The 24,736-nt window shown below is 60.4% G+C and overlaps 1 protein-coding gene across 2 annotated transcripts in view; it reads right to left on the bottom strand.

Annotated features, from left to right (window-relative positions):
- SORCS2 (sortilin related VPS10 domain containing receptor 2) overlaps positions 1 to 22,380 on the bottom strand; it is a 448,567-nt gene extending 426,187 nt beyond the window's left edge. For both annotated transcript variants that reach the window (XM_043573043.1, XM_043573044.1), the window contains exon 1: positions 21,874 to 22,380. In XM_043573043.1, the coding sequence (XP_043428978.1) occupies positions 21,874 to 22,365 (492 nt within the window). In that variant the 5' untranslated portion in view covers positions 22,366 to 22,380. The remainder of the gene's footprint in view (positions 1 to 21,873) is intronic.
- Positions 22,381 to 24,736: the final 2,356 nt, after the last annotated feature.

Genomic DNA, 24,736 nt, shown 5'->3' with positions numbered 1-24,736 from the left:
AAGCGGGCAGGGGCAGAGAGTCGGGGGGGAGGCAGAGGATCTGAAACGGGCTCCAGGCTCTGAGCCGTCAGCACAGAGCCCGACGCGGGGCTCGAACTCGTGAACCGTGAGATCACGACCTGAGCCAAAATCGGACGTTCAACCAACTGAGCCACCCAGACGCCCCCAGTCACCTCTAAAAGGACTTTCACCAACGTAGGACCACGCTTGCCACTTAATGTTAGCTGCGCCGAGAGCTCCAAACTCCAAAGCACGGTTCTCATCCTCACACAGAAGCGGCACGGGAAGGGAATGACCAGAAGGTTAGACGCTTGCCTCCGAAATAGGGGATTATTGGTAATGGTGGTTTTCTTTTTTCTTCGACCTTTCTTCTTGCAAGGTCAAAAACGAGCACGGGTTCCGTCCTGAATCAGAACACACGCGGTCTTTGTGTCTGGCCCTCCGTGAGCGCCACGGTCTCAACGCCCATCCACGTGGCGGCGTGTGTGAGCGATTCCTTCCTTTTTATGACCCGACAGTATTCCTCTGTGTGGACATAAGCCGTGCTGTTTCTCCATTCACTGGCTGATCGGGCATCGGGGTTGCCGCACTTTGGGAAATTATGAATAACGTTGCCACAGACATCGGCGTGCAAGGGTGTGGGGGGACAGAGGTATTCCTTTCCCTGGGGTGCGCACATCGCAGGAGGGACGTGGCTGGGTCACGTGGCACTGCCCTCCCTTCTGTCCCGCACACGTGCCACAGTCATTCCCGGCTCAGACCCGCAATGCCTCCCCCAGGTCTTGCCTGGCGATTTGCTCAAGCATCCCTGACCTGCCCCCAACCCCCATCACCTGCAGGTCATTCCTTGTTTGAGGTTCTCCGTAGCACTTAGCACTGTCTGAATTGATTTAGCTGTTTTTTTTTAGGCTTTGTGTCCCTCTCTCCTGCTAAAGTACACGCTCCACGAAGGCAGTAATGATGGTCGCCACCACCTAGCACAGGGCCGGAGGCTCAGAGGATACTTAACACAGACGTGCTTAATCAAGTCAGATTAATCTGACATGTCTCAGGCCACACAGCCTGAGACAGGACTCTTCGCACGGAGGCGCAGATCACACGAGCCTGGGGAGCTCATTCAACACGCAGACGCCAGGCCCACCCCGCTAACCCCCACCCAGGACACCCGAGGTAGGTTGCAGCCCGCCTTCCCACCAAGCTCCCCCAGGAAGAGTCTGAGATACGCAAAGTTTGGGCGTAACTCTTCGAGGATATCAGTTCAGCAGCTCAGAGGAAACCAAAAAGGTGGTAACATGTGCCCATAAGGGCCTGCAGACATCTGGTCGACCCCAGGGGTGCACCCAGCTCTGCGGCGTGAAAGAGAAAGTCAGTGTGATCAGACGCATAAGTGGGCGCCCCCATCGAGCTGACACATTTGCCCACGTAAGTAATTATGATTTATTGAACAGCATTCTGCTTATTAAAGCCTTCTTCTCTCCCTCTCTCTCTCTCTCTCTCTCTCTCTCTCTCTCTGACAAATCACTGGGGCATTACTCTGTTTTGAAAAATCATTCCTTTTTTTAAAAAAACTGTGTGGGTGCTGCTTAATTAATCATTTACTTTCTACAGCAACTTGGAAACATAAAAGAAATTAAATGTGCAGTGTGCTGAAACGATTTGTCGGAAATTTCACGCCAACCCACCCCCTAAATCACTTCCCACAGCATCCAAACGTGCGCTTGGGAAGGAGCCCGATAACAGAGCAGCGTCCGGGCTCCGGGAAGGCCATAGGGGCACATGAGTCGAGTGTCTGCACAGGGATGCCCCAAACCGGGTTGGGGGGGGGGGCCTCCACTGGGCCCTCTCCTCCTGAGCCAGACAGCAGCCCACCCCTTGCCAAAATCAGTCCCTTCCAGTCCCTCCCCGGGAAGGGCTGGGCTTGGGAAGGGCTTTTTGGAGGTTCTGTGGCTTGGCCTGTGGCCCGTGGCCCACTCTGGAATGGCCGTGGCGGGGGGGGGGGGGGGGGGGTAGGGTGCTGCTTGTGCGAAGTCTTAACGGCCGGAACGTAGACACCGAGTAGGTATTTCCAGAACATCGATCTGAAGGGACACCAGCGTCTCGGCCTGCCCGGGACGTGTCTCCCCACGTGCACTGCGAGGCCCCGGATGGCGTTTCACAGACTCAAACACGGGCAGACGCGTTCTGCATCAGAGAGGAGCCGTGACATTTCTATCAGGATTAATATTCACACGGTTAAAGGGTTGCCTTCTCGACCTTTACCATCGTGTCCCCACTGGTTTCGGAGATTTGGAAACACACACGGAGTCTGGAATCAACCTTTAGTTAAATACGGACAAGGTATGAAATCATTTTTAAATTCCCCAATCCCATATTTCCATCCCACGCACCGAGCAGCAAAATAGTAGAAAGAATACGCGTTATGTTTAACAAGGGACAGCATTTTAAAAGTCTTCAATCTCTCGAGAGAGGAGTTATTTCAGTGGGCTGCAACCGGTATCTATAATTAATATCCACGAAAAGTTGAACCCAAGGAAAAAAAACTTTTTCAGGCTAAAAATCCTCAGGCGATTTCTAGGTAATTAACAGTTTGGTCTCCACCACGGTAAAAATAGGCTTCGCCCCGAAACTAATTTCCTTTCTGGCTACCAAGGCCATCCTTGCAGGGAGGGAAGAGAAGAAAGCTATTAGAATCCGTTCACGGAGTGCACCTAGGAGGCGAGGCAGGGCCGAACGGGAGGTGAACCCGCCAGGCACCCTTAGAAGCCGGGGATCTCCTTGTTCAGATTTCCTTAATTGTTTAATCCGACCTCCCGCCTCAGCCAAGTCGTACGGCTCACAAACCTGCAAAGATGACTTCTGCTCCTGGGGGGGCCCTCCTGGGGGCCCAGGGGCTCGGCCGTGCCCGCCACTCGCACACGTGCAGGTGGGGAGGCCAGGCCTCCAAGAGATGCCACGGTCCGCCTGACATCACTCAGCTAACCAGCGGGACGGGCAGGCCGGGGACGCCGTTCACCACGACCCCAGCTCAGCTTAGCTGTCCCCTCTGCAGGGCCCTCAGCCCTCCCCAAATCCCTCAAGCCTCACCATCGTAAAACCTGTGACCGTCGAAAAGCCTGGTCCCCCGCCCGCATCCCCTGTGAGCCCTGCCTACGTCCTCCAGGCTCCTGCAGGCAGAAGCACCGCCCCCCCAACAACAACAACCCTCCCTCATGGCTTCTTTCCTTGCACAGGATGCAACTGTTGGGCGCTCACGTGCACATGCACAACTCAGTAACAGGTCACCTGTGAGCAGAAGCCACAGGCCCTGGGCAATTTTCTCAGGGGCATGCAGAGCTCCCCTCCCCTCCCCTCCCCACCCTGGGGAGCCACCTTCCATTTGCATCTGCTCAATAGACATTTACTGATTTCGTATCATTCAAAGTTGGCCAAATTTTGCCTCCAAGTGAAATAAAAGCCTTTGTCTTAAGTAAAACATGCAGACTCAGCCGCATGGCACCCCCCCAAACAGGTCTACAGACAGAAGGATGGGCCCAGAGGCCCAGCATCAGGCAACCTGGTTAGATGTGCTCGAAAAAGAGCTTTCCTGTCATTTATCTGCGACTCGAGTATGGACGCCTCCATTCACCCGTCCGTTCCACAGACGTTCACTGACAGTCGCTGTACCTGAGGGCCACGGTGTGAGCAAGGCTGCGGGGTCCTCTGGGCCCCAGGGCGGGTGTCCTGGGAAGATGACGGAGGGCAGAATATCATGCACATCACGGTGGGGCCAAAGCAGGGGAGGCCCGTGGTTAGGAGGCCGCGCTGGAAGGTTCCAGGCCAGGTAGAGACGGTTCCAGGTGCAAAAGCCAGAGACAGACGGGGGGGGGGGGGGGGGGGGACCTGAGAACAGGTGGCCAGGTCTGCCGCGTAAGGGCCAGGGGAGGCCCATGGGAGAGGAGGGCAGTGGCAGCTAACACCAGCCCCAAAAGATGCCCCTGAACCCAGAAACCGTGCACATGTTATCCTTACAAGGGACTTGGCAGGTGCTGCCGAGAACCTTGCGTTGGGAGGTTGTCCTGGATGATCGGGATGGGCCTGTAGAATTCCAGGTCCTAAGACAGGGAGGCAGAAGGAGGTGTGACCCGGAGGGCCGTGTGACCCGGAGGGCCCTGTGACCGAAGCAGAGCTCAGTGGGGGGGGAGAGAGGGTAGCCATGCGCCAAAGAACACCAGACACAGTCAGAGTCATGGAGATTTGACCACAGAGCAGAGGCCATGGGACACAAGGAAGAGGCCACCAGCCAAGGAGTGTGGGCACCTCCAGAAGCTGAGAAACCCAAGGGATCAGATCCCCTCCCCGCCTGGAGCCTCCAGAAGGAACCAGCCCTGCTGACACCCTACCTGCAGCCCAGTGACACTGACCTTGGACTTGTGACCCCGAGAACCATAAGAGAATATATCTGTGTTCTCAGCCACCGGGTGTGTGGCTCTCCCGTTACAGCAGCCACAAGAGACATGGCCTTGAGCAAAGGGCCCCAGCCATAGACCCCGGCCCTCTGTCCCCCACCCACCACCAGCCGCCAGACAGACCCGTCCTGGGCGGGGTGGTTTCCCCTGCGTGGCCGAAGCCTCCCTCACCCCTGCTTTCCAGTGTCTGCCATCAAGTACAGGCAAAGCCTGGCCCCTCAGCAGGACCTCACCCCTCCCCACTCTCGGAGCAGAACAGACTCGCGGCCCAGAAACCCAAGCAGCAAGACAGGCGTCCTCACATCCACCAGACAACCTGCTCCGCCTGGGGCAGCATCGTCTTCTCACTGCAACCCCAGCGCGGTGCTGACCTCAGCCACTCTCAGCAGCGACCAGACACCCTGGAATGTGCTGTCTCAGCAAGAGGTGAGCCTCCCATCCCTGGAGGGATCCCAAGCACCCTGGAAATGCTGAGACCCTGCGAGTCTATCCCAGGACTCCTCCTCGGCAAGATTCCGCTCACAGTAGGTGCCCACGTGAACGAATGAATGAATGAGTCCGCACAAGAGCCTTCCCACCCGACAGCTGTCTTCTTGGCAGAGGAGCCGTGAGCAGGGGCTGGCTCCCTTCTCCGAAGACCAGAGGAGACCATCTGTGACTCACCTTCCCCTGCGGCTGCTTCCAGACACCCACGGCTGGAGACCCCAAAACAAAGACAGGCAGCCAACTCCCAAGAGGGAACAGGAGCGCGGGTGGCCCCCAGCTCGCTCCCTAGACGGAACTTCCCAGCTTGGGTAGGATTGTGAAATAAGAGCCCCAGAAGCCTGCGCCAGCCACCCCAACTCCTGAGATCACAGCCAGGGCTGGCTCGGGCGTCAGACAGCCTTTCCCAGGGTCAGAGGCCCCAGGCTCTCGGGGGTCTCCATCCGGAAAGGGCGCAGGCCTGAGAGTACGCAGACCCCGCTCTGCCACTCACAGCTCTGGAGTCTGTTCCAACCGCTCAACCTCCCCAGGCCTCGGTTGATCCATCTGCAAAATGGGGCCACCAGGCTCAAAGATTCCTCTCAACACCCGCATTAGGTGATTTCACTCAGTGGCTCTTGACTTCTCTGGGATGAGACTCTGGTGGCACACCCAAAGACCCTGAAAGACGGAGATCACCGCTAATGGACAAGACCACTGGAGCCTCTGTCTCCAGGCCAGGACAACCGTGCTGTTCGGACCCCATTTCCCTGACTGCGTTCAGTCCACGTCACCATCAGGTGCGGCCGCCTCCAGCCCTGCTCAGGCCGTCCTGTGGCTCGGGTCCAGGGCTCTAAGGCCTCTGCTGGGTGATGTCCACCTCCCCTGGCATTTCACCCCACGACCTGTCACCGCAAAGCTTCGGCCACCAGCCTCGCCACAGTGAATCCACGGGGCGGGCATTGTGCCCGATGACGCATCCCACACAGGATTGTCACAGGCCACGGGTCAGAGGCAGTGGGGGCCTCTTTCACTCATGAGCTCTGTGGAGAGGACATGGCCCCAGGCAGGGCTCAGCGGCCTTGGCCGGCCAGGCTTGGGGCTTCAGCAGACAGTAAACCATAAAAAGCGAGGTGAGGGAGGCTGTCTCAGCCTTGCCCATGAGAACGGAGACAGCTCTGTCACCTTTTCCGGTGGACATCACACTGCCCAGAACAGACCCCTCTAGGAGTCCCGGCTTTGGGGGGTGGGGACATCATTCACGACGCTGGGTGTTCTCCCGAGGTGGGAGGAGGGCCCTCTGCCGACAAAGCCAGTCGAGACCCAAGGCTGCAGCTCGGCCCCTTCCAGAGCTTCCCCACCTGCCCTCTGTAGGGTCCCACCCAGAACTGCTCCCCCTGAGTCTCAGGCTGTGTGGGTCGAGGGTTGGGCTCGGGGTCTGGGCCTGGCACTCAGCATTTCAGCCCTCTGGCCGGGGTGAGGGGTGCAGGGCGGGCACGAGGGCCCCGGTAAGCGCCGGCAGCCTCGGTCTCCCACAGAGCCACGACCCAAGTGGGCTGTCGGAGGAGGCGGCGACCACACGGGGAAGCAGAGCCCAGAGGCAGAGCCGGGGACGGAGGGACCGTGCCTGGTGCGGGCGTTAGGGCCCCTGGAGCCAGAAGTCAGCACCCTGGGCTTCCCGTGAGCCTACGAGTCTCCTTTTTCACTCAAGCTTCTTGAAGTCAGGTTACTAGGACTCGGAATCAAGAATCCTGCCTAACACACTCCCTTCCGTGCACAGCATCATGGGAGCTACGGGGAAAGACAGGAAGCAGGAACACGAACCCTCACAGAACCTTAAAGCTAAGCAGGAAGGTCTGACCAGTCGGCCGGAACAGTCAGGGGGGACCACATGGTGTGGACAGTCCGTCCCAGCAGGGGCCAGGAAGAGAAGAAGCCCCTGGGCGGCCAAGGGGTAGCAGGCAAAGACCTGAACGCTGTCACCCCTGGGTCCCCGCACCCTGCCCCCCCTCCCACCCCCGGCTCTGCCTTCAACCTCCTCCTCGGAGGTACGGGGGGAGGGGGGGACAGGACCTCCAGGCGGGGAAGCCATGGAGATTCAGGCCTCCGCACACAGAAGGCCGGGAACGTGCTTGACGGAATTATGCAGAAACAGACACCCTTCACTACCCACTTGAACCATGAAAGAGACGTGCCATTATCCTTTCTTCCAGGGGCAAGGAAGGGACGAAGGATTAGCCAACAGACTCTTAGCCACTCACCTCGCCCCTCCCCCCGTCGCACTGCCTCCTTCTCAATGGCCCGGTGGGTGGGACGTGGGTGCCCTCTGTGGAATTTCAAGAGGACGACCCACAGATCCACACCTTTAAGTAGGCGCCACAACAACCTGGGGAAGTGACTGACCTGGCAGCACCTACAGGCTTCTAGGCTCTTCCTCCCATTCCCAAGCCACCTGGATGCCCTCCCTCCCTCCTCTCCTTTCCCCACTGCCACCTCTGGGAAGCTCTCCAAGATTTCTCCAGGTGGGGAGACTCGGGGGAAAGGTTTGCTCCCTGCAGTACGAGGCAACCCAGAATTTACTCGCTGGAGAAAAGAAACGCAGACCCGAGAAATTTCCCGCACAGGTGAGTCTGCGGCCCCGACTCAGCCCTGCTGTAAACTTCCGGGCCTGCGGGAGAGACAGGAGCTCCCAGAAGAGTCCTGCGGGCACCGAGGTATTGGCAGAGGGCTGACCACAGCCCTCCCACCCGGTGCCCCAAGATGCCGACGTGGTCAGCAGGCGGCGGGTCCTAGGGCCCCCTTCCTGGAATAGACGGGCCCTGGGTGCCAGGCCTGGCGACCAGCGTTTGCTCGAAGTGTCTCAACACAGAGCCGTGACAGCGTGACAAGGCGGGTACCGTGTCCCCCCATCTAACAGGGGGACTCGCCTAGGAGAGCACAGGCAGCCCTAAGCACTACAACCACCTTCCCGGGCACCCCTTCGAGGTCCAGAGCAGGACAGGAGTCCCCGGCAACGGAGAAGTCACTGGATAAGCACCCAGGAAGACGGGCCAGCCGGGGAGCTCTCCCCCAGCACCCCCTGCCACATGCAGCCCTGCAGTACCCCAAGAGACCTCCAGGGAAATGCCACCCTCCTCCAGGACACCGTCCCTCACCACCGACCCACACGTGCCCTTGCTTCCCCCTCCCCACTTAGGGACCCCCTCACCATGCATCCCTCCCACCCGTTCCTGCCCTGTGTCCCCAGCTCACCATCTGCCCCCCTCACTGGGCAGGGACTAGGCTGTGTCCCCAGGTCATCTGTCCACCTCTGTGGGAAGGGACCAGGCTGTGTCCCCGGGTCATCATCTGTCCCCCTCACTGGGCAGGGACCAGGCTGTGGCCCCAGGTCATCATCTGTCCCCTTCTCTGGGCAGGGACTATGCTGTGTCCCCAGGTCATCTGTCCCCCTCTGTGGGAAGGGACCAGGCTGTGGCCCTGGGTCATCATCTGTCCCCCTCACTGGGCAGGGACCAGGCTTTGTTCGGCCACCTCACCCCACCCACCTGGCACAGGTACGGCCTGGACAGGCTCTCAATTCCTTGCTGTTGAAGCAGCGAATCAACCATTCCAAAACCGCTCTCTCAAACGCCCTGTACGGGAAGTACAAATTCAGGCCGAGCCCCATGGGTGTCAATAAAACTCTCAGATTCGAAGACGAGCGGGGGGTCATCCTGGCACTCTGCCTTCCTCCCCTCACGCTGGACACAAAGTCTGCTGGCTTTGGCATCGCGGTGAGCTTAGGGATCCAGCAAATCCCAGACTGGAAATGATCCCAAACTCACGCATCCATGCTCACATGCCAGCCGGGGGTGAGGCTCGGCCGCCACTCTCGGGGGGCTCCACGACTCCGAACATACAGCCGACCTGGGCCGAGCCCGGGGCCTGTCTCAGCCCCGCGAGCCGGGCTCACAGCTGACCCCACTCTCTCTAGGGCGGCCTCTGGCCCGCTGCTCTGCCCGGGCTCAGCAGACACCCCCTGCACCCCAGACAACACCCCAGGGTGGGCCAGCCAAGCCCGGAGCTGGGAAGGGGTTAGAAGCCCTGGAGAAGGAGGCCAGTGAGGTCCAGGGTGAGGGAACGTGTCCCTGAAGGATGGGGCAGTGTGGCAGGGGTGAGGAGGGGCACCCTGAGCAGAAGTCGGTGACAGCACCCAGCCCAGCCCTTTCCGTGTGCCGACCCTCTGCCCACAACAAGGTCAGGGACAGCCTCATCACCGCTTAAGGATGAGAAAGACAAAATTCCGTGAGGTGAGCAGCCGGCCGGGGTCACTCGGGCAGGAGGCAGCAGGGCGGAGGGGACACCCCAGGGGAGGGCCATGGCCTGAAGAGGGCCTGAGTGTGTTCGGGCAGGTGGGGGCCATGGGGCAGGTGGGGGCCAGGCCGTCGGAATTGGAGGGAAGGCGGGGGGGGGCAGGTAGGCCCAGCCCCCACCCTGCCCTTCCCAAGCCTGGGCAGGCGGGCCAGGTGGGTCCACACAGCCGCCCGGCCTCTCAGAGCCTCCCCGTGCTCACGAGACCCCAGCCCGGGGCTTGGCCGCCAGCTCATCTATGGGACTAGAGAGAGGCCGCCGATGAGCAGGGGGACGAGGTGATTCATCCCCACAAAAATTCCAAGGACGCTGGCTTGAGATCAAGCCCAGCCCCTGGGTCTTGCTGGGCCCCAGAAGGACGCAGAGATGACAAACCTCTTGGGCCGCGGGGACTCAGGAGGAATAACGCACACGAGGGCCCTGTGAGAGCCACAGGCTCTCAACAGGTGGGGCTCCTGCCCCTGGCAAGTGACAGGTGCCTCACCCAGCCTGGGCCGCGTGCTGAGAGGCCAGCGAGCCTGGAGGCCAGCGGCCAGCCTCTGACGGCTGGGTCGGGAGAGTGGCAGCCTGGGTGCAAAGTGAGCAGGGTGGGTGGGCACATGGCAACGGCTAGAGAGCCTTATCCCGGGGTGGGGGCCTCTGGGCACTCACAGGGTGTGAGCACACCCATCCCCGGAGCCACTGCACCGCCCCCCCAGCCGCCCTCCCCCAGCTGCCATATTCCCACGGCTGGCATCCTTGCCCGTGTGCCCCTGTGAGGCTGAGAGCCAGGCTGGGCAGGGGGTTTCTGCTTCTCTGGTCCTGTAAGCCTAGAACAAAGCCTGGCACACGGCGGGGGGGGGGGGGGGAGGGGCCAGAAAATGTGTCTGCAGGAGAGAGATGGGGGCAGAAGGCAGAAGACCAGCCGTGCCTCCAGCCCCGGCCTGCCAAGGCCCTGCCCTGACCCTAACTCCCTGAGAGGCCATCTGCAAATGTCCCAGAAGGCAGGACTCTCCTATGGCCTGGAGCGCTGAGGGCAATTTGCTTCCTTCCCAACACGCGGCGTGGACGGCCCCCGGCACCCCCTTCCCCCTCAGCTCAGAGGAGAGAGGCGGCCGGGCCAGGCAGACAGGGACAAGGCCGCCTCGGTGTCTGGGGCTCCTCCTTCTGGCTTCGGCTGTGCCCCAGAGGATGGTGGGGACTGTCCAGGGCCGACCAGGACGGGGACGGGAAGCAAAGGCATCTTAGGAAGGGGGCCCGAGGCTCCCTTCAGCTAGACCAGCGGGTTTCGGATTTCCTTGTGCCGCCCAGGCCTCTGGCCGCCCGGGGCGGGATGGACAGGAAGCCTTGATCTGAAGAGGCGAGCATTCCAGGCAATAATTCACATCACGAAACTTGTGAAAAACCGGCCGTCGTCAAGAAATACTCTCTCATCTGCTGCGCAGACGCTCGGAGCCGAGTGTTGCGTGAACACCGCTGGGCTTTGCTGTGCTGTACTCCCCGTCCAGGGAATCGTAGCCGCGCAAACCCCCGCAGGCTGCCGGCTGGGGAGCTGGCGGCTCAGTGGGCTCCGGGGCCACGGGACCGGGCGTGGGGACGTGGCCCTCCAGCCTGCACTCCGGGCTCTCCTCCTGCGCCCCAGGGCAGGGGCGGCTCCTGGCAGCCCCTGTGGGGACAAGGACACCGAGGCCCAGAGAGGCCGGCGGACCCTCCTCCCCGGCCCAGGCCCCATCGTAAGGGGGGGGGGGGTTGATGGCACCCCAGTCGGCCCCCAAAGACGGCACCTTCTTGAAGGTGAGCCACGATGCAGGAGGGTGACGTGGACAGAGGCCACTCCTCCAGGAGGCCACCCCGAGGGGCCGCTGGGCATGGGGCTACCGGCAGATGACCAGACCCTGCGGGACCCTGAGAAGGACGCTTCCTCACGAGCCGGTGCCACCCCTCCGGGACGGCCTCGCTGGTGGCAGTGCCTCAGCCCACCCGGCCGTCTGTCTTTGTCTGAAAGCTCAGCAAGCCATCTCGGGGCGTGGGCGGGGGCGGGGGCAGGGGGGAGGGGGGAGGGGGGAGGGGGGTAGGTGTCTCCTGTAAGTGAAATGAGCCTGGAAACCGGCGAGCTATCGAAGAGCCCCAGCTTCGTTTTGGAACAGGTGTTTTCTCACCGCTGAGTGCTCTGACTCCCGGTCGAAGGGCAAAGGGCAAAGGCCAGAGGGGTGGCGGTGCTGTGGCCTGGCCGCACAGCCACCACCACGAGTCAGAAGCTTCTGGATGGCTCTGGTCTCTGGCAGGAGATCTCTCCATCTCTGCGGGGAACCAACATGACCCTCCCCGCTCTGTAGTTGCTTCAAAGAGCAGGCTGGACAGGGAGCCACGCTCTGTCATTCTCCGGCCGTGCGAGGGACAGGAGGGCGATGCTCTGGGCCTTCCCAGACCCCCAGCGGACAGGGAGGCGGGGCTGGAAGTGAGCTCTGCAGCCCTTCAGGACCAATGGCCACCTCCTATCCTACCCGAATGTTGCACAAATACTGCTAGGCTTTGCTGTGCTGTACTTGAGCGGGCATCCAGGGAAATGTAGGCACACCTCACTGAACACCTACTTACTGCCTACTGAGCACCTACTAGGCACCAGGCTCTGGGGGACAGCAGAGATCAGGCAGACAAAAGCCCCCACTGGGAGGCCTGCGGGGCCAAGGAGGGGAGAGCCTAGGGGACACAGTGCACGGGGAGCAGGGGCTGAGGTGTGGGGGCGACAGGGAAGAGAAATCATGCCCGTGGGGTCCCTCTGTCCCCTCTCTTCCCACGGGCCACGTCCCACCTCGCGTTACCGTTATTTCTACATGCATACGAGTCTCTGCCTTCTGCTGGGCTCCTGTTGATGTGTCAGTAAAGTATTCCGTTTCAGTATTTTGATAACTCTATTGCCACAGAATCGGTTTCCTTTTAGTCCCGTATGTTTTATCTTACGCTCATTATAAAAACGACGTCCTGACAAAGTTCCATGGGCTTCTCTGGACTTGGGGTGGGCGAGCCCACGGCACAGAGAGAGCCAGGAGCCCCCATGGCGGGCTGGGACGGTCCCTGGGGCCAGGAGACCTCTCAGGGTGCATCTGGCGGGGGGGGTGCACCTCGAATCACAGAGGAAGAAGTGTTACGGGATTCAAACACCCAGAGGCCCCATTCGACGGTCAAGGGATAAATGAGAAAATAAGCCTGGATGGGGTTAAGTGGTATCGACAGGAATAAATTGAGAAAAACATGAGATTTTTTATGGAGTGCTTTATTTTTTAGAGAGGCAAAATTGAATTACTTAACTGGTCAATGAGGCAGTCAATAGGGAAAAGCCCCTAAACGCAGGGCGGAAGGGAAACGAGCTTGAACTCGAAATGCACGCGCTGCCAGCCAGTGGAAATGCGGCCGCCCCTGCCCCGCGTCTCCCCGGACGGCCTCTCTTCCACCCTCGGCCGGGCATCAGACCAACCAGCCTCCTTCTGACTTTGCAACGCGGGCAGACCTGGGTTTCCCGGGCTCTGAGCAACCACCCCTCCTCTGGGTCACCGGCAGAACCCGGGATTATCGGAAGAAAACAGAAACAAAAGGCGTGCCCTCACACAGTCTCACCGCCGGGTCCTCTCTCCACGCGGGATCGCCTCTGACGCTGTCGGTATTTCTCCTGCAAAGCCACGGGCGGTGGATTTCTTTGGGGACTGCAACCCTGCCACTAACTGGCAAGCTGGCCAAACTCAAGGCAGACACGAGAGCAATTTCTGCGGTAGCCGAGACCTCAGGCTCAACCGGAAAATCAACATGGGATTCCCACATGACTCAGCAGTCCTGCATCAGGACACACGCCCAAAGGAAGTGCAAGCAGGTATCTGTTCACCCATGTTCACAGCGGCAGGATCCACGACAGCCATGAGAGGAACATCTCAAGTGTCCGTGGACGGACGGGTGAGTAAAGAAGACGTGGTCCGTCCAGACAACAGAACATTACTCAGCCTTAAAAAGGAAAGGCATTCTCGGGGTGCCTGGGTGGCTCAGTCGGTTGAGCGTCCGACTTCAGCCAGGTCACGATCTCGCGGTCCGGGAGTTCGAGCCCCGCGTCGGGCTCTGGGCTGATGGCTCAGAGCCTGGAGCCCGCTTCCGATTCTGTGTCTCCCTCTCTCTCTGCCCCTTCCCCGTTCATGCTCTGTCTCTCTCTGTCTCAAAAATAAATAAACGTTAAAAAAAAATTTTTTTTAATAAAAAAATAAAAAATAAAAAAAAATAAAAAAATAAAAAAACACTCAGGCTTAAGAGTGAAAGAAGTCAAGTCCCAACGAGGACCCCATGGCAGCCCTGTGGCTTCGGACAAACCACGCTGCCGTGAACCTCACGTTTCTTATCCGTAGAGTGAACGTCATCACCGTGTGGACCTTGCGGGACCGTTTCCAGGGGTAACGCCTGCGAGGCATCCGGAACAGTAACGGGCGTAATAAATGGGGACCGAGCTTATTAACTTTCATTATTACTCGTCGGGAGCGCTCTGTAAATGACGAGGAATTGTTTTTACGAGATCAAGTGACCTCAGAAAGGAGGAGCTTCCAGCTGACCCCAGCCCATGAACGCCAGCTCCCGGCCCAGGCCGGCGAGATAACTATCTCCGCGTCTTGACGCTTCGGAAAATAGATCCACGGCGCAGAAGCCTCATAAAGAACCCTTTCTGAATTAAAATTGATCTGAATAGGAGCAGCCACACTCGGCCGGGCTCTTTTCTTCCTTTAATTTGAACTTAATTTATCTCCGAGCATCAGGAAATGGCACCGTGCGAGAGACGTGCCCTGTCGAAGACAAGGCGAGCTCAACATTGCGGGGAAATTATCTGCGTTTGCAAGAAAATTACTGAGGAAGGAGAGGGGTGTTATTTTAAGATCTTCGAGGTGGTGTGAGAAGAAACTAATTAAAAGATTGTAATTTTCTGTGCAAATACAGTAACCGACTGCTACAGAAATGCAAAATGAGATGGAGCTTTTCTACCTCCCAAGAGCATCATCTGACTTTTCCTTTTTCCTTCGGTCCTCCTGTGAAAGCTCACATTCCAGTCCCTCTATTAATTTTTTAAGACCGCAAACGGAACTTAATCAGGATAAAAATGACGGGCACAAGCCACGTCGTGTGGCGTGGCCCCGAGCCACACGGCTTCAGTTAAAAAGACTTTGCTGCATGGGGCGCCGGGGTGGCTGCGTCGGTTGAGCGTCCGACTTCAGCTCAGGTCAGGACCTCACGGTTCATGAGTTCGAGCCCCACGTCGGGCTCTGTACCGACAGCTCAGAGCCTGGAGCCTGCTTCCGATTCTGTGACTCCCTCTCGCTCTGTCCCTCTCCCCCTCGCGCTCTCTTTCTCTCAAAAATAAATAAACGTTTAAAAAAATTAAAAAAAAAAAAAAAAGACTTTGCTGCCGCCCTCTGCGGGCGCGTGTCACAGGTTGAACACAAGCCTCAGAGTCCCCTGCAGAAGCCGGAGCAGGTCAGGGCCCGCGTGCACCTGTGCCCACCTGCCGGGGACCAGCCAGCACAGGGCAACCCCAACCCCCGCCATCCACTTCCACGGCACTGGGACCGGGCGGCCCACGGGTCCGGGAAAGTGTCACGTCTCACGTTTATGTGGCGTGGCTTCTATGCGCGGAACCCCAGCTTTCACAGGATTCCCACGGCAAGAGCAGGCTGGGAACGGTTCTGCGCATAAGCCTTCAACCCCTCAAACGCAGTGGCCAACCCGGCCAACCGGGCCGGCCCGGCCTCAGGGACCGGGCTCCCCTGTTCCCCGGGGCTTCTGAACACGGGGAAGGCAGCAGGAACAGTGGGCAGCCGGGCATCTCGGGTCGTCAGCGTCCCTGTGTGCTCCTCGAAGCACCCACACGATCGCCGGGCGCTGGGAGGGGGGTGGCTGACATAAGCCGTGGGCAGGAATCTATAAATAGCTAGGTCTTTGGAGGCTGAAGAGGGAAAGAGAGGGCGCCCCCAAACACGAGGCCATTTTCAATCTCTTCGTCGGGGTCCTCCTAGATGGAAGGGGGCACGGGGATGTTCGGTATTACCCAAGCCCGTCTTCCAAGCGCTCCAACCCCGCGCTCCCTGGCGACGTCCTCCAGGGTCTGAGCCTGCCTCCGACAAATACAATAAATAAAAATTAAAAGCAACAGCAACCCTTCACAAGGCCCGTGCGCCGGGCGGCGTGCTTCTCTGAAGGGACGTGCGGAAGGGGGGAGTTAATTTACGACCTCTTTAAAGTACTCTCAGGAACCCTCGCGCAACTACAAATTAAATAGCCACTTTATTAAGGTACGCGTAGATGTGTGCACCAGGTTTGGGAACTTTATTAATGGGGCTGTTTTTCTGCCTTCAAGCCAGGCTGCTTGACTGACGGATGTCCTCTCTGCGTCCTAGTGTTCCGGGCTTTTCAGGCCCCCGTGCCTCTCCTCGGGCCTCCGTATTCCCACCCTCTCACTCTCCGCCTTAGCCCAGGTGACAGTGACTCTGCTGGTCCCTCAGAGCCACCTCACTACCACCTCCTCCAGGAAGTCCTCCCTGACCTCCTCAGAGCAGGTTTTCATGGCGCCAGGAGGCCCTGCGATGAATTCCTGTCCAGAGCAAACATCTCACCAGGACAGGGGCCGTGTTTGACCTTGCCCCTCACTGTATCCCGTAACTGTCTAGAGAAAGCAGCTGATTTAAGGGCTGATATGAAGCCTCTTTTCGCCTGGAGCTCTCAAACTCATGGGGTCTCTCCCCACACAGCAAGAAGGCAGAAGACCCTAGGTCCCCCTGGGCCACCCCGGGCAAAGGGCGGGTGTCTCCCTACGGATGCATAGACTCTGCTTACCCCGTGCATATATCTCCGTTTACCGTCACCTGTCCTAACGCAGGCTTCCCTCCCTCTCTCCTTGTTCTCAGCCCAGACACCAGGCCCACGGTCCCTGACGGGTTTGTCCAGCCCTCATCCTGACAGCAAACGTGACAGGCCTTCAGCACGGGTCACCATGTCCCTTGACCTCGGTCTGCCTCGGCCTCTCCCTAGGTGGCCGCTGGTCACCCTTGGTGATGGCTGCCACGACAGAGAAGTACTTCATCTGGGCAGATGCCCACCATCGACACGCTGACCAGCCACAGCCCAGCTCCCCTGTGAGCCAGAACTCTCTCCCCAATCCAGTCCCCACCCCGAAACGCCGGGAGGCCCGCACTGTGGTGGCCTGTAATTCCAAAGCATCCCGTGGAACGTTCAGCAGACGCGACCGTAAGACCCTGTGCCCTGGGGCCACCAAACTCACCTCCAAGAACGCAATGGAGCCGCAGCACGAAACCACAGCCATCGGATACGAGGCTACACGTCAGCTTTGTCTCGGGACTTGGACCCGTTCGTCCAACAACCACAAGAGCTGCATGAGGAGGCCTTAATGGTGCCTGTGCGCCGGAGGCCGGCCAGGAGCCGGGAAGCCAACGGAGCAGGGGGCAGCCACGTCCCGTCCGTCCCCAGCTGGAAACCTCTCTCACGGGCAGTCCTCTCCCACCGCCCCTCCGGGGTCCGGCCCAGGCCTCAGTATCGCAGCGGCCTCCTCGAAGAGCCTCCATCCAGAGGCCTCACCTCCGAGGCCCCTCAGCAGCCCCATCGGCAGGCTGCGGAAACTCAGACGGGACCCCTACCTCGTTTCCTGAGCGCTTGCTGGGGGCCTGGCTCTTGGGCAAACAGCGCGGGGATTACCCACCTGCACGGCAAGCCGCGAGCCTTCACACCCCAGCCCCAAGACGGCGAGGCCCAGGGCAGCCGGTCTGCCCAAGGTCTCCGAGCCAGGAAGGATCCGGCCAGCTACAAACCCAGGCCGGCAGCTCTGAGGCCTGCACGTCGATCGCCACCACCGTCTGCGTGATGAGCCAGACCGGCCCCGTCTCTACGAAAGCACGCGGACGCCCGAGAGGAGAGAAGGCAGGAGTGGGGGGCACCCGGTGGAAGGAACTGGGATCACCCACAGCTTCGACCTTCCCTGGGCACCACCACCAGCAACCGGCTTGTCTGCCCGGAGGGCCGGGCTCTTGTCTGGAGCCCAGCCACGATGGGAGGGAGCCTAAGCCATAATTCTGCCTGATTCCGTCTGAGGTCAGAGCGCTGTAGACAGAACAAAGCGGATATGGTGGAATCCAGCTCTTGGGGGATATCAAAAGGGAATTTTCAAGTCATCTCTTGGACAGCCTAGCTGTTCCAATTAGCATGCAATCTTTTCAGCCTTTCTAAATAAAAGCTGTTAACCTTAAAAAGCAAAAACCACCACCCCGCACTGCCACATTGGGCTCTCCAGCCTCACGGTCCGGTCCGCTAGGAGCTGACGTCGACTTTGTTTTTCCAAACCTCTTCCCTCTGATTTGTCTCCCTGCACAACGCATTCACGGTCCCTCCTCACAACATAACGCACACCTTTAAATTCCCACCTCCCAGAGCTTGCCCACGCTGTTCCTCCCCGCTGGAAGGTTCTTCTCCATCTCCCATATGCGTCCCTTAACTCGTTCTTTAGGCCCGCCCTGACACCACCTCCTCCATGCAGCCTCCCCTGACTTCCCCACCCGGGAAGATGGTACTCGTCCCTTTAGTCTAGCTTTGATGTCCCGCCCTTCTCTCCCACTGTACCACTCTGAGCTCCGCTGCATGAAGGTCAGAGAATGAAAAGGTGAGGGGGGGCCCCTTCCCTGCTGCGATGAGCTGAACTGTGTCCCTTCCAAAAAATGCATATGAGAAAAGTCCTGACCCCCAATACCTCTGACTATACCTGTATTTGCAGAGAGGGTCTTTAAATTTTAAAGGTTAAAATCAAGTTAAAATGAGGTCCCTAGGGCAGGCTTAACACGCCTGCCCTCAAGGAACTTGACATCTGGCAAGTTGTCACGGCCCAATTCACGCCCCCCGAAAGCTCCATTTGTCTGATTTGGAGCCCTGGCTCTCGGGGTGTAAAATACACACATATACCAGGTTCCTCAAGACTCTGGAACAGAGAAGGTGGATAACGGGTTCAGAATCGCCTTTGCGCACGACTCCCCTCGACCTCCCCAGCCCTGTAGACACAGCACGGAGCGAATGTGGAAAACGAGAGGGGGACGGAAGGGGGGGGGGGGAGGTGCTGATCGGCTCGTAAACGTGACGCCCCTGAACAACCCAGATCTGGTTGCAGGAAGCTCACGTTCAAGGGAATTAATGCATCAAAGCGGAAGTTCAAGGGCGGCGAGGGAAGGCACGCAGGTGAGCTAGGCTTAAAATAAGCAACCTAAGCACGCGATTTTCACCCTCAAACCGCACCTCGGCCTCTGAGGGCGGCTCCAGGGAAGCGACACCCAGAAGCACGTGTGCAAAGCCCATCCTGGATCCCTCAAAGGTGATGCCCAGTGGTTTCAACGAAAGATGAATTTCACACATAACAATTTGTTTCTGCAGCTCAACAGACAGAAAGGCAGTGTTTGAACTCCCAAGCAAGTCTGCTTCCCTATCTATCTCCATGGGAGCAGGAAGAAATCAGGCCGTGGGAAGGAAAACGCACACATGTTCCCAGTGCTCAGCGACCGAGGGCTGGTCTCTTGCATCCTGTGACTCCTCCTTGCAGATGCTCTAAAATACTATTTCCAAAAGTCTCGCCCTCTCAGCAAATGCGTTTGTTTTTTTTTTTTTTAATTTTGAAAACATGTTCTCTGCTCAGGTGGGCCACGTCTGCAAAATGCACTTTCTTGGGTCTCGCCACGCGGACAAATTAAGTGAAATGAAAGACTCCACTCAGCAAATTGGCCTCAAGTTAGTGTCTTCCCTCCTGTAGCCCTAAAAGGTGGCGCCTTCAAGCAGAGGTAAAACCAAGCACAGCATCCCGGCTAAAACCTCTGGCCCCACAGCTGCCAGCAAAGCACGTTCCCCAGAGCGCTTGTGTGGCCAGAAGACAAGGCCACGCGTGCAGTGTGCACTGAGCGCTGAGAAAGTAACAATTAGAAAAACGTCTTCGGGGGCGCCCGGGTGGCTCAGTCGGTTAAGCGTCCGACTTCAACTCAGGTCACGATCTCGCGGTCCGTGGGTTCGAGCCCCACGTCGGGCTCTGGGCTGATGGCTCAGAGCCTGGAGCCTGCTTCCGGTTCTGTGTCTCCCTCTCTCTCTGCCCCTCCCCCGTTCATGCTCTGTCTCTCTCTGTCTCAAAAATAAATAAACGTTAAAAAAAAAAAAGAAAAAGAAAAACATCTTCATTTACTACCGGGAGCAGCTTCACTCCCCTCCTGAGCACTCCCCAGACAAGGTGAAACTCTTAAGGCGTCACCCGTCCCCCAAGCCAGAAGATGATCTGCTTTTTGGGGGAGAACTCAGTCTGCCTCAACGTCCCATTCCAGAGGATGGGTGAGCGGGAGACGCGACGCAGGAGTGAGAAGGTACTTGTGCCAAATGCCTGGGTCAACATTCCAGCGCTGTGTGCCTTCTCTCTCTACCCCACAGTCAACAACACTTGACAGAATAAGATGCTTCTGGCTTCCGCCTCTGAAGTGTCCGCTGAGTGCCAGGCTCTGCCCTGCTTTCTGCACGCTATCTATCCCTGCCCTCCCCTTTCCAGGGGGCCAGAGGAGAGATGCACCCTTCGAAGCTCCCGTCTGGTTCTGGACCGCCTGTCCCCCACCAAAGAGAAGCCAGACCCCCCCCCCCCTCCATCCCAAGTCCCTCTCCAGAAACTCTCCTCCCAGCAGCCAGGATACAAGCCACGCAGTTGCAAAGCAGTCACTCAACTCAGCCACTGTCTGCAGGGAGCAAACCCGGGGGGGGGGGGGGGGCTCCTCTGATGCCCCCCCAGCCCCGCCCCAGTGCCGCAGCCCCGCTGACCCAAGCTCCCTCCTCGCTCCCTCCAAGGAAGAGCCCTCTGGCTCTACAGTCCGGATGGCAGGGGTGGGCTGGGTGCCGGTCCCACTTTGAAGGCTGGTCTCCACCTCTCAGTGCCCCTCTCTCCCTTCTTCCACCCCCACCTCCCCCACCCCGTGAAGCGAAAATGACCAAGGGACGGAACAGGCAGCTTGTTCGACCACCTCAGCAGGTGGGGTGGGGGGCTTGGCTGGGAGAGTCCGGCTCCACGGGATGACCTTAGATGCTCACTTCCTCCTTGTGCTGTTGGTTCGTGGCCAGTCCCTAAGTTACAGCATACAGCACAGGGGACAAAGTTTGTTCACCAGTGACCCCTCGGTCAAGATTCAGACAGGGAAGGCCTCCTAGGGAGCACCTGCCCCCCACCCCCACTCAGTCGGCACCCTGAGCGCCCCCTGCTGGTGTCCAGAGAGTAACTCACACCCCCACCCCCACCACCCCCCAAAGCTTCTAGTCTGGAGGTGGCAGAAAGGACCCAAGTCTAGAGACCAGGTGTCTCCGCCTGTGCAGCAAAGCAGGGGGTCAAAGTGCCCCCAGCCCTTGATACACCCCCTTCCTGGGTAGGAAAGCACATAGATCCCCACCCCTCCACTCCTAAAGCATGCAGGGGCCCTGGCCCAAAGCTGCCTCCCCAGAACTTGGGAGAGCAGCAGGGGTCAAGGAGAGGAGCTGGGGAGGGGTAGCCACGGGGGGGAGGGGCGACCAGAGCAAATAGCGATGGAGGGGAGTAAGCGGAGTCCCATCTCTACCCCACGCACGACCGGTTGGCCAACAGCTGCCACCTCCCTGCACGCTTCCGAAACTGGAGATGATCAAGTAGGGCTGCTGGGAGGTGACCCATGCGTGACCATTGGTCATCTGCCCAGGGTAAAAGCGAGGCCAAGGCAGCCCGCAGGGAGGAACGGGCGGGCATCCCCACACCCCCGCAGGCGACAGACACACACACACACACACACACACACACACACACACAAAACAAGGACCGGCCTCGGTCCGGAGGAGTAGGAACCACAGCCTGCGCTGGAGGAAGTAGGCGCCGAGGACCCTAAGAGATGTGGCGAGGCCCGGGGAGCCCAACTTCCAGAGCGGCAGGGAAGGTGGAGGGAGACCAGGGAGTTTGCGGGCGCGGGTGGAGAGCGCGGCGCCCAACTCCGTGGGTACGCAGATCCCCGGCGCTTCCAGATGTAGCCCGGTCACATTCGTGGAATCCGGAGCGGGGGGAGGGGGTGGGGAGGGCGTCCCAGAATCAGACGCCGAGCTAACCGGGGAAATCCTGGAGCCCCCGGAGCGAGCTCCGGGATAGACCACGAGCGAAGTCCCGGACAGACCAGGGCGGAGAGGGTCCCGCAGCCAAAATCCCAGAACGCAACGCTGAGCAGACCGGGTGGAGTCAGAGCGGTCGAGGCGCAACACCGAGTGAAGGTGGTCCTAAAGGACCGAGGTGACCAGCGCCCCGAAGCCTCGGGAGACACCCCCTCCCGCGTAACCTGGGCTCTGGAAGCTCCTAGGGGCGCCTCCGAGGTGGCTCGGGTCCTGGAAATCTGTCAGGCGGGGCGCTCACATTATCTGGGGACCTCTCTCCCCCCAAGGAGCCGGTGGCCAGAGTCCAGTAGGGGCGCCGCCGCGGAGGTGACTCGCGTCCCCAAGTCGCCAAGAACGCCCGGGGTGACCCCGGGGCCGTCCGGAAGTGCGGGCTCGAGGTGGCCGGGGCAGGGGCCGCGGGGGGCGCGCGGAGGTCACTTACGCTGCTGTTCTCGCCCGTCCAGTGCACCATCGCCTGGTTGTGCGTCGCGTCCCCCTTGAGCACGAACGATGTGCTGATGAGCGAGACCTGCGCCCGAGAAGCCGCTCCGGCCACGGGCGCCGCCCGCGCCCGGCGCCCCTGGCCCGCGGCGGGGGCGCCGTCCTCGCCGGGACCCGGCGCTGGACCGAGCCCCGGGGCGCCGGGCTCCGCGCCGCGCGCCTGCCGGTCCTCGCCGCCGCCCGGCAGCGCGCGCCCCGCGGGCGGGCTCGGCGGCGCCCGGGTCAGCACCGCGCGGGGACCCAGGCGCCCGGGCTCGGGGGAGCGCCCCGCCGCCCCGCAGGCGGCCAGCAGCAGCAGCAGCAGCAGGAGCGGCCGCGAGCGCGGCGAGCGCGGCGGCGGCGGCGGCGGCGGCGGCGGCGGGGCCCCGGGGCTCGGGGCTCGGGCAGCGGGGCCGGGGCCCTTCGGGGCGCGCGGGGGCCCCCGGTGCGCCATGGTCGCCGAGAGGCGGCGGCGGGGCGGCGCGGGCGAGGGAGACCGCGGCCGGGAGAGCGGGAGGGCGCTGGGGAGCGCGAGCGAGAGCGCAGAGAAAGGAGCCGGCGAGGGGAGGGAGCCGGCGGGAGGAGGGGACTCGCGGCTCCGCCGCCGCCGCCGCCGCCGCCGCCCGCGCAGCCGAGGGCGCACCGCCACCTGCCGGCCGACCCCGCGCCGGCCGAGCGAGCGCCAACCGCTCAAGGGCCTGGGCAGAGGTCCCGGGAGCGCCGAGCCCCAGAGCCCTTTCCTTCCTTCCTCGGCCCTTCCCTGCGCCTTCCCTCCTCTCTGCCTTCTTTCCTTCCTCTCTCCCTTTCTTCCTGAACTTACTGAGCGCCTACTCTGGGCCAGCCACGGTTCCAGGCACGGGGGGGGGGGGGGGGGGGGGGGGGGGGGGGGGGGGGGGGGGGGGGGGGGGGGGGGGGGGGGGGGGGGGGGGGGGGGGCACAGGGGTGAACAACAGCCAGGCGCCAGGCCCTGGGGCCCGTGGTCCGCCGAGGGAGACAGACCTCACCCGTGCCAACACCTTGACAGACCAAGTCACAGAGAGCCACAACGAGGACAGAGCGGAAGTGGTGAGGTGTTCTGCGGGGGCCTCTAAAGAGGTGGCAGTGTAGACAGAACCTAGGGGACTTTCTAGCCACTGCAAAGGCCCTGTGGCTGCCGGGACACAACCTACTCCTGGGCAGCCACGCCTGTGCCTTAGGCTTTGGGACGTCCTGGCAGAGCAAGGCTGTGCTCCAAGCCCAGGAGCCACCAAGGGGGCAGCCCCGAACATGAGGACAGACACCTGGGTGTGGAAGCACTTAGAGGGGGTGTGGGGGGTGCGAGGTCCCATCCAGGGCAGAGCCTGCCGGGCGGAAGCGAAGAGTGGGGAAACTGAGGCTCAGCACACAGGAAGTCGCTGCCCAAGATCATGGGCTGCTTTAGACAGACTGAGTACCCACCTTGAGTACCCACCACGTGCTACATACAACTTGGCCTCACGAAAATACGGAGTCCGGGTGCCGGAGAGTCTCTGAGGCGAGGCCAGCTTTGCAGCCTCTGCGGGGCCAGGGGCCAGCCTGCCTCCACCCCTCCCCCAGAGGCCTCTGCGTCAGGTAAAAATCCTCAGGGGTCTCTGTCACTCTTGCCTCCCAGGCGCGTCTCTTTGGTCCAGAGCAGGGGAGAGACAGCGAGGGAGACAGAGAGGGAGCCTAACGGGGCAGGGGAGCAAAGCCTCAAACACCTGGGAAAGAGAGAGGGGGTGCAGGTTGCCTCCAGCCTCCAAGAGCAGCAGCCCTCAGCACTGTCTTCTGCTGTCTTCCCCCCAGGCAGAAGTCCTATCCAGTGACAGCGTCCCAGGGGCTCACGCTGTTTGTGCCCAGGCTGGGGGTGGGGGGAGCCAGATGTCTAAGAAGTCTCCCCCCTTGGAATGTGCCCTCGCCCTCCCCTCCATGGTGTAAATTCCCAACCTGACAGATTCTAAATCTCAGGCTCAGGCCCCGGGTGGGGATGGGAAGCAGGAGCCATCGGCTGTGGGAACATGTGGTCTCGCACAGGGAGCAGGGAAGAGCAGAAGGGGTCGGTGCAGGGCTGAGGGAGGCGAGCCAGGCAAACAGGGGCCTAGGAAGAGGCTTACAAACAAAGCACGCTGCGGACGGTGGCCGGCAGTCAAGAAAAGAGGTGGGTGGTGTCCCGGGTTAGACGGTTCCCGGGGAGCCCTCCCCGACACCCTGGTCTCCACTCCCCTCCCAGCCGTAATGTGAAGGGGGGGCCGCACAGGCTCTGAGCTTCTCCCCTTGTCTGTCTGCTTGTTTTAGTAGAAGAGCCCCTAAGCATTGTCCCCAAGAAAAGTTGACTGTGACAAATGACTGAGCACCTACTCCATGTTGGACACTTTCCCAGGGACCCAGTGCATCCTGGGGAAGAAGACGGGGTGGGGGTGGGGGAAGGGGAGGAACCTGCTCTCGGGGACAAGGGGCGACATTGCAGGTAATTGTATATAATTCTCAGAAGCAGGCTGTGGGGCACGTGTGATGGTCCCCTTTCCACAGCTGAGGAAATAGACTCCAGGCAGTGATTGCCAAGTTCACCGACCCAGAGCGTGTCAGGCTCCAGACTCCAGCCCCGGCTTTCTGGCCCCAGGGCAGCCTTCCTACCCCCATCCCGCGTAACTTGTGGTCTGCGTGCCGGGTTCACGGGTACATTAGCCACTTGGAGGCACAGACGAAGCCTCTTGGCCAGGGGCACATCAGCACCACCACCCGGGCTCAAACTGAGGCCCACGTTATTGGTGACTTGGTTAAAGTCCTCGAGGAAGTGGAGGGAGGCCCCAGGCCTGAAATGCAGGCAG

The sequence above is a fragment of the Prionailurus bengalensis genome, chromosome B1, assembly GCF_016509475.1.
Source record: "Prionailurus bengalensis isolate Pbe53 chromosome B1, Fcat_Pben_1.1_paternal_pri, whole genome shotgun sequence".
Classification (NCBI taxonomy): domain Eukaryota; kingdom Metazoa; phylum Chordata; class Mammalia; order Carnivora; family Felidae; genus Prionailurus; species Prionailurus bengalensis.
The sequence above is the reverse complement of the archived record's forward strand: the minus strand, read 5'-3'. Positions and strand labels throughout refer to the sequence as shown.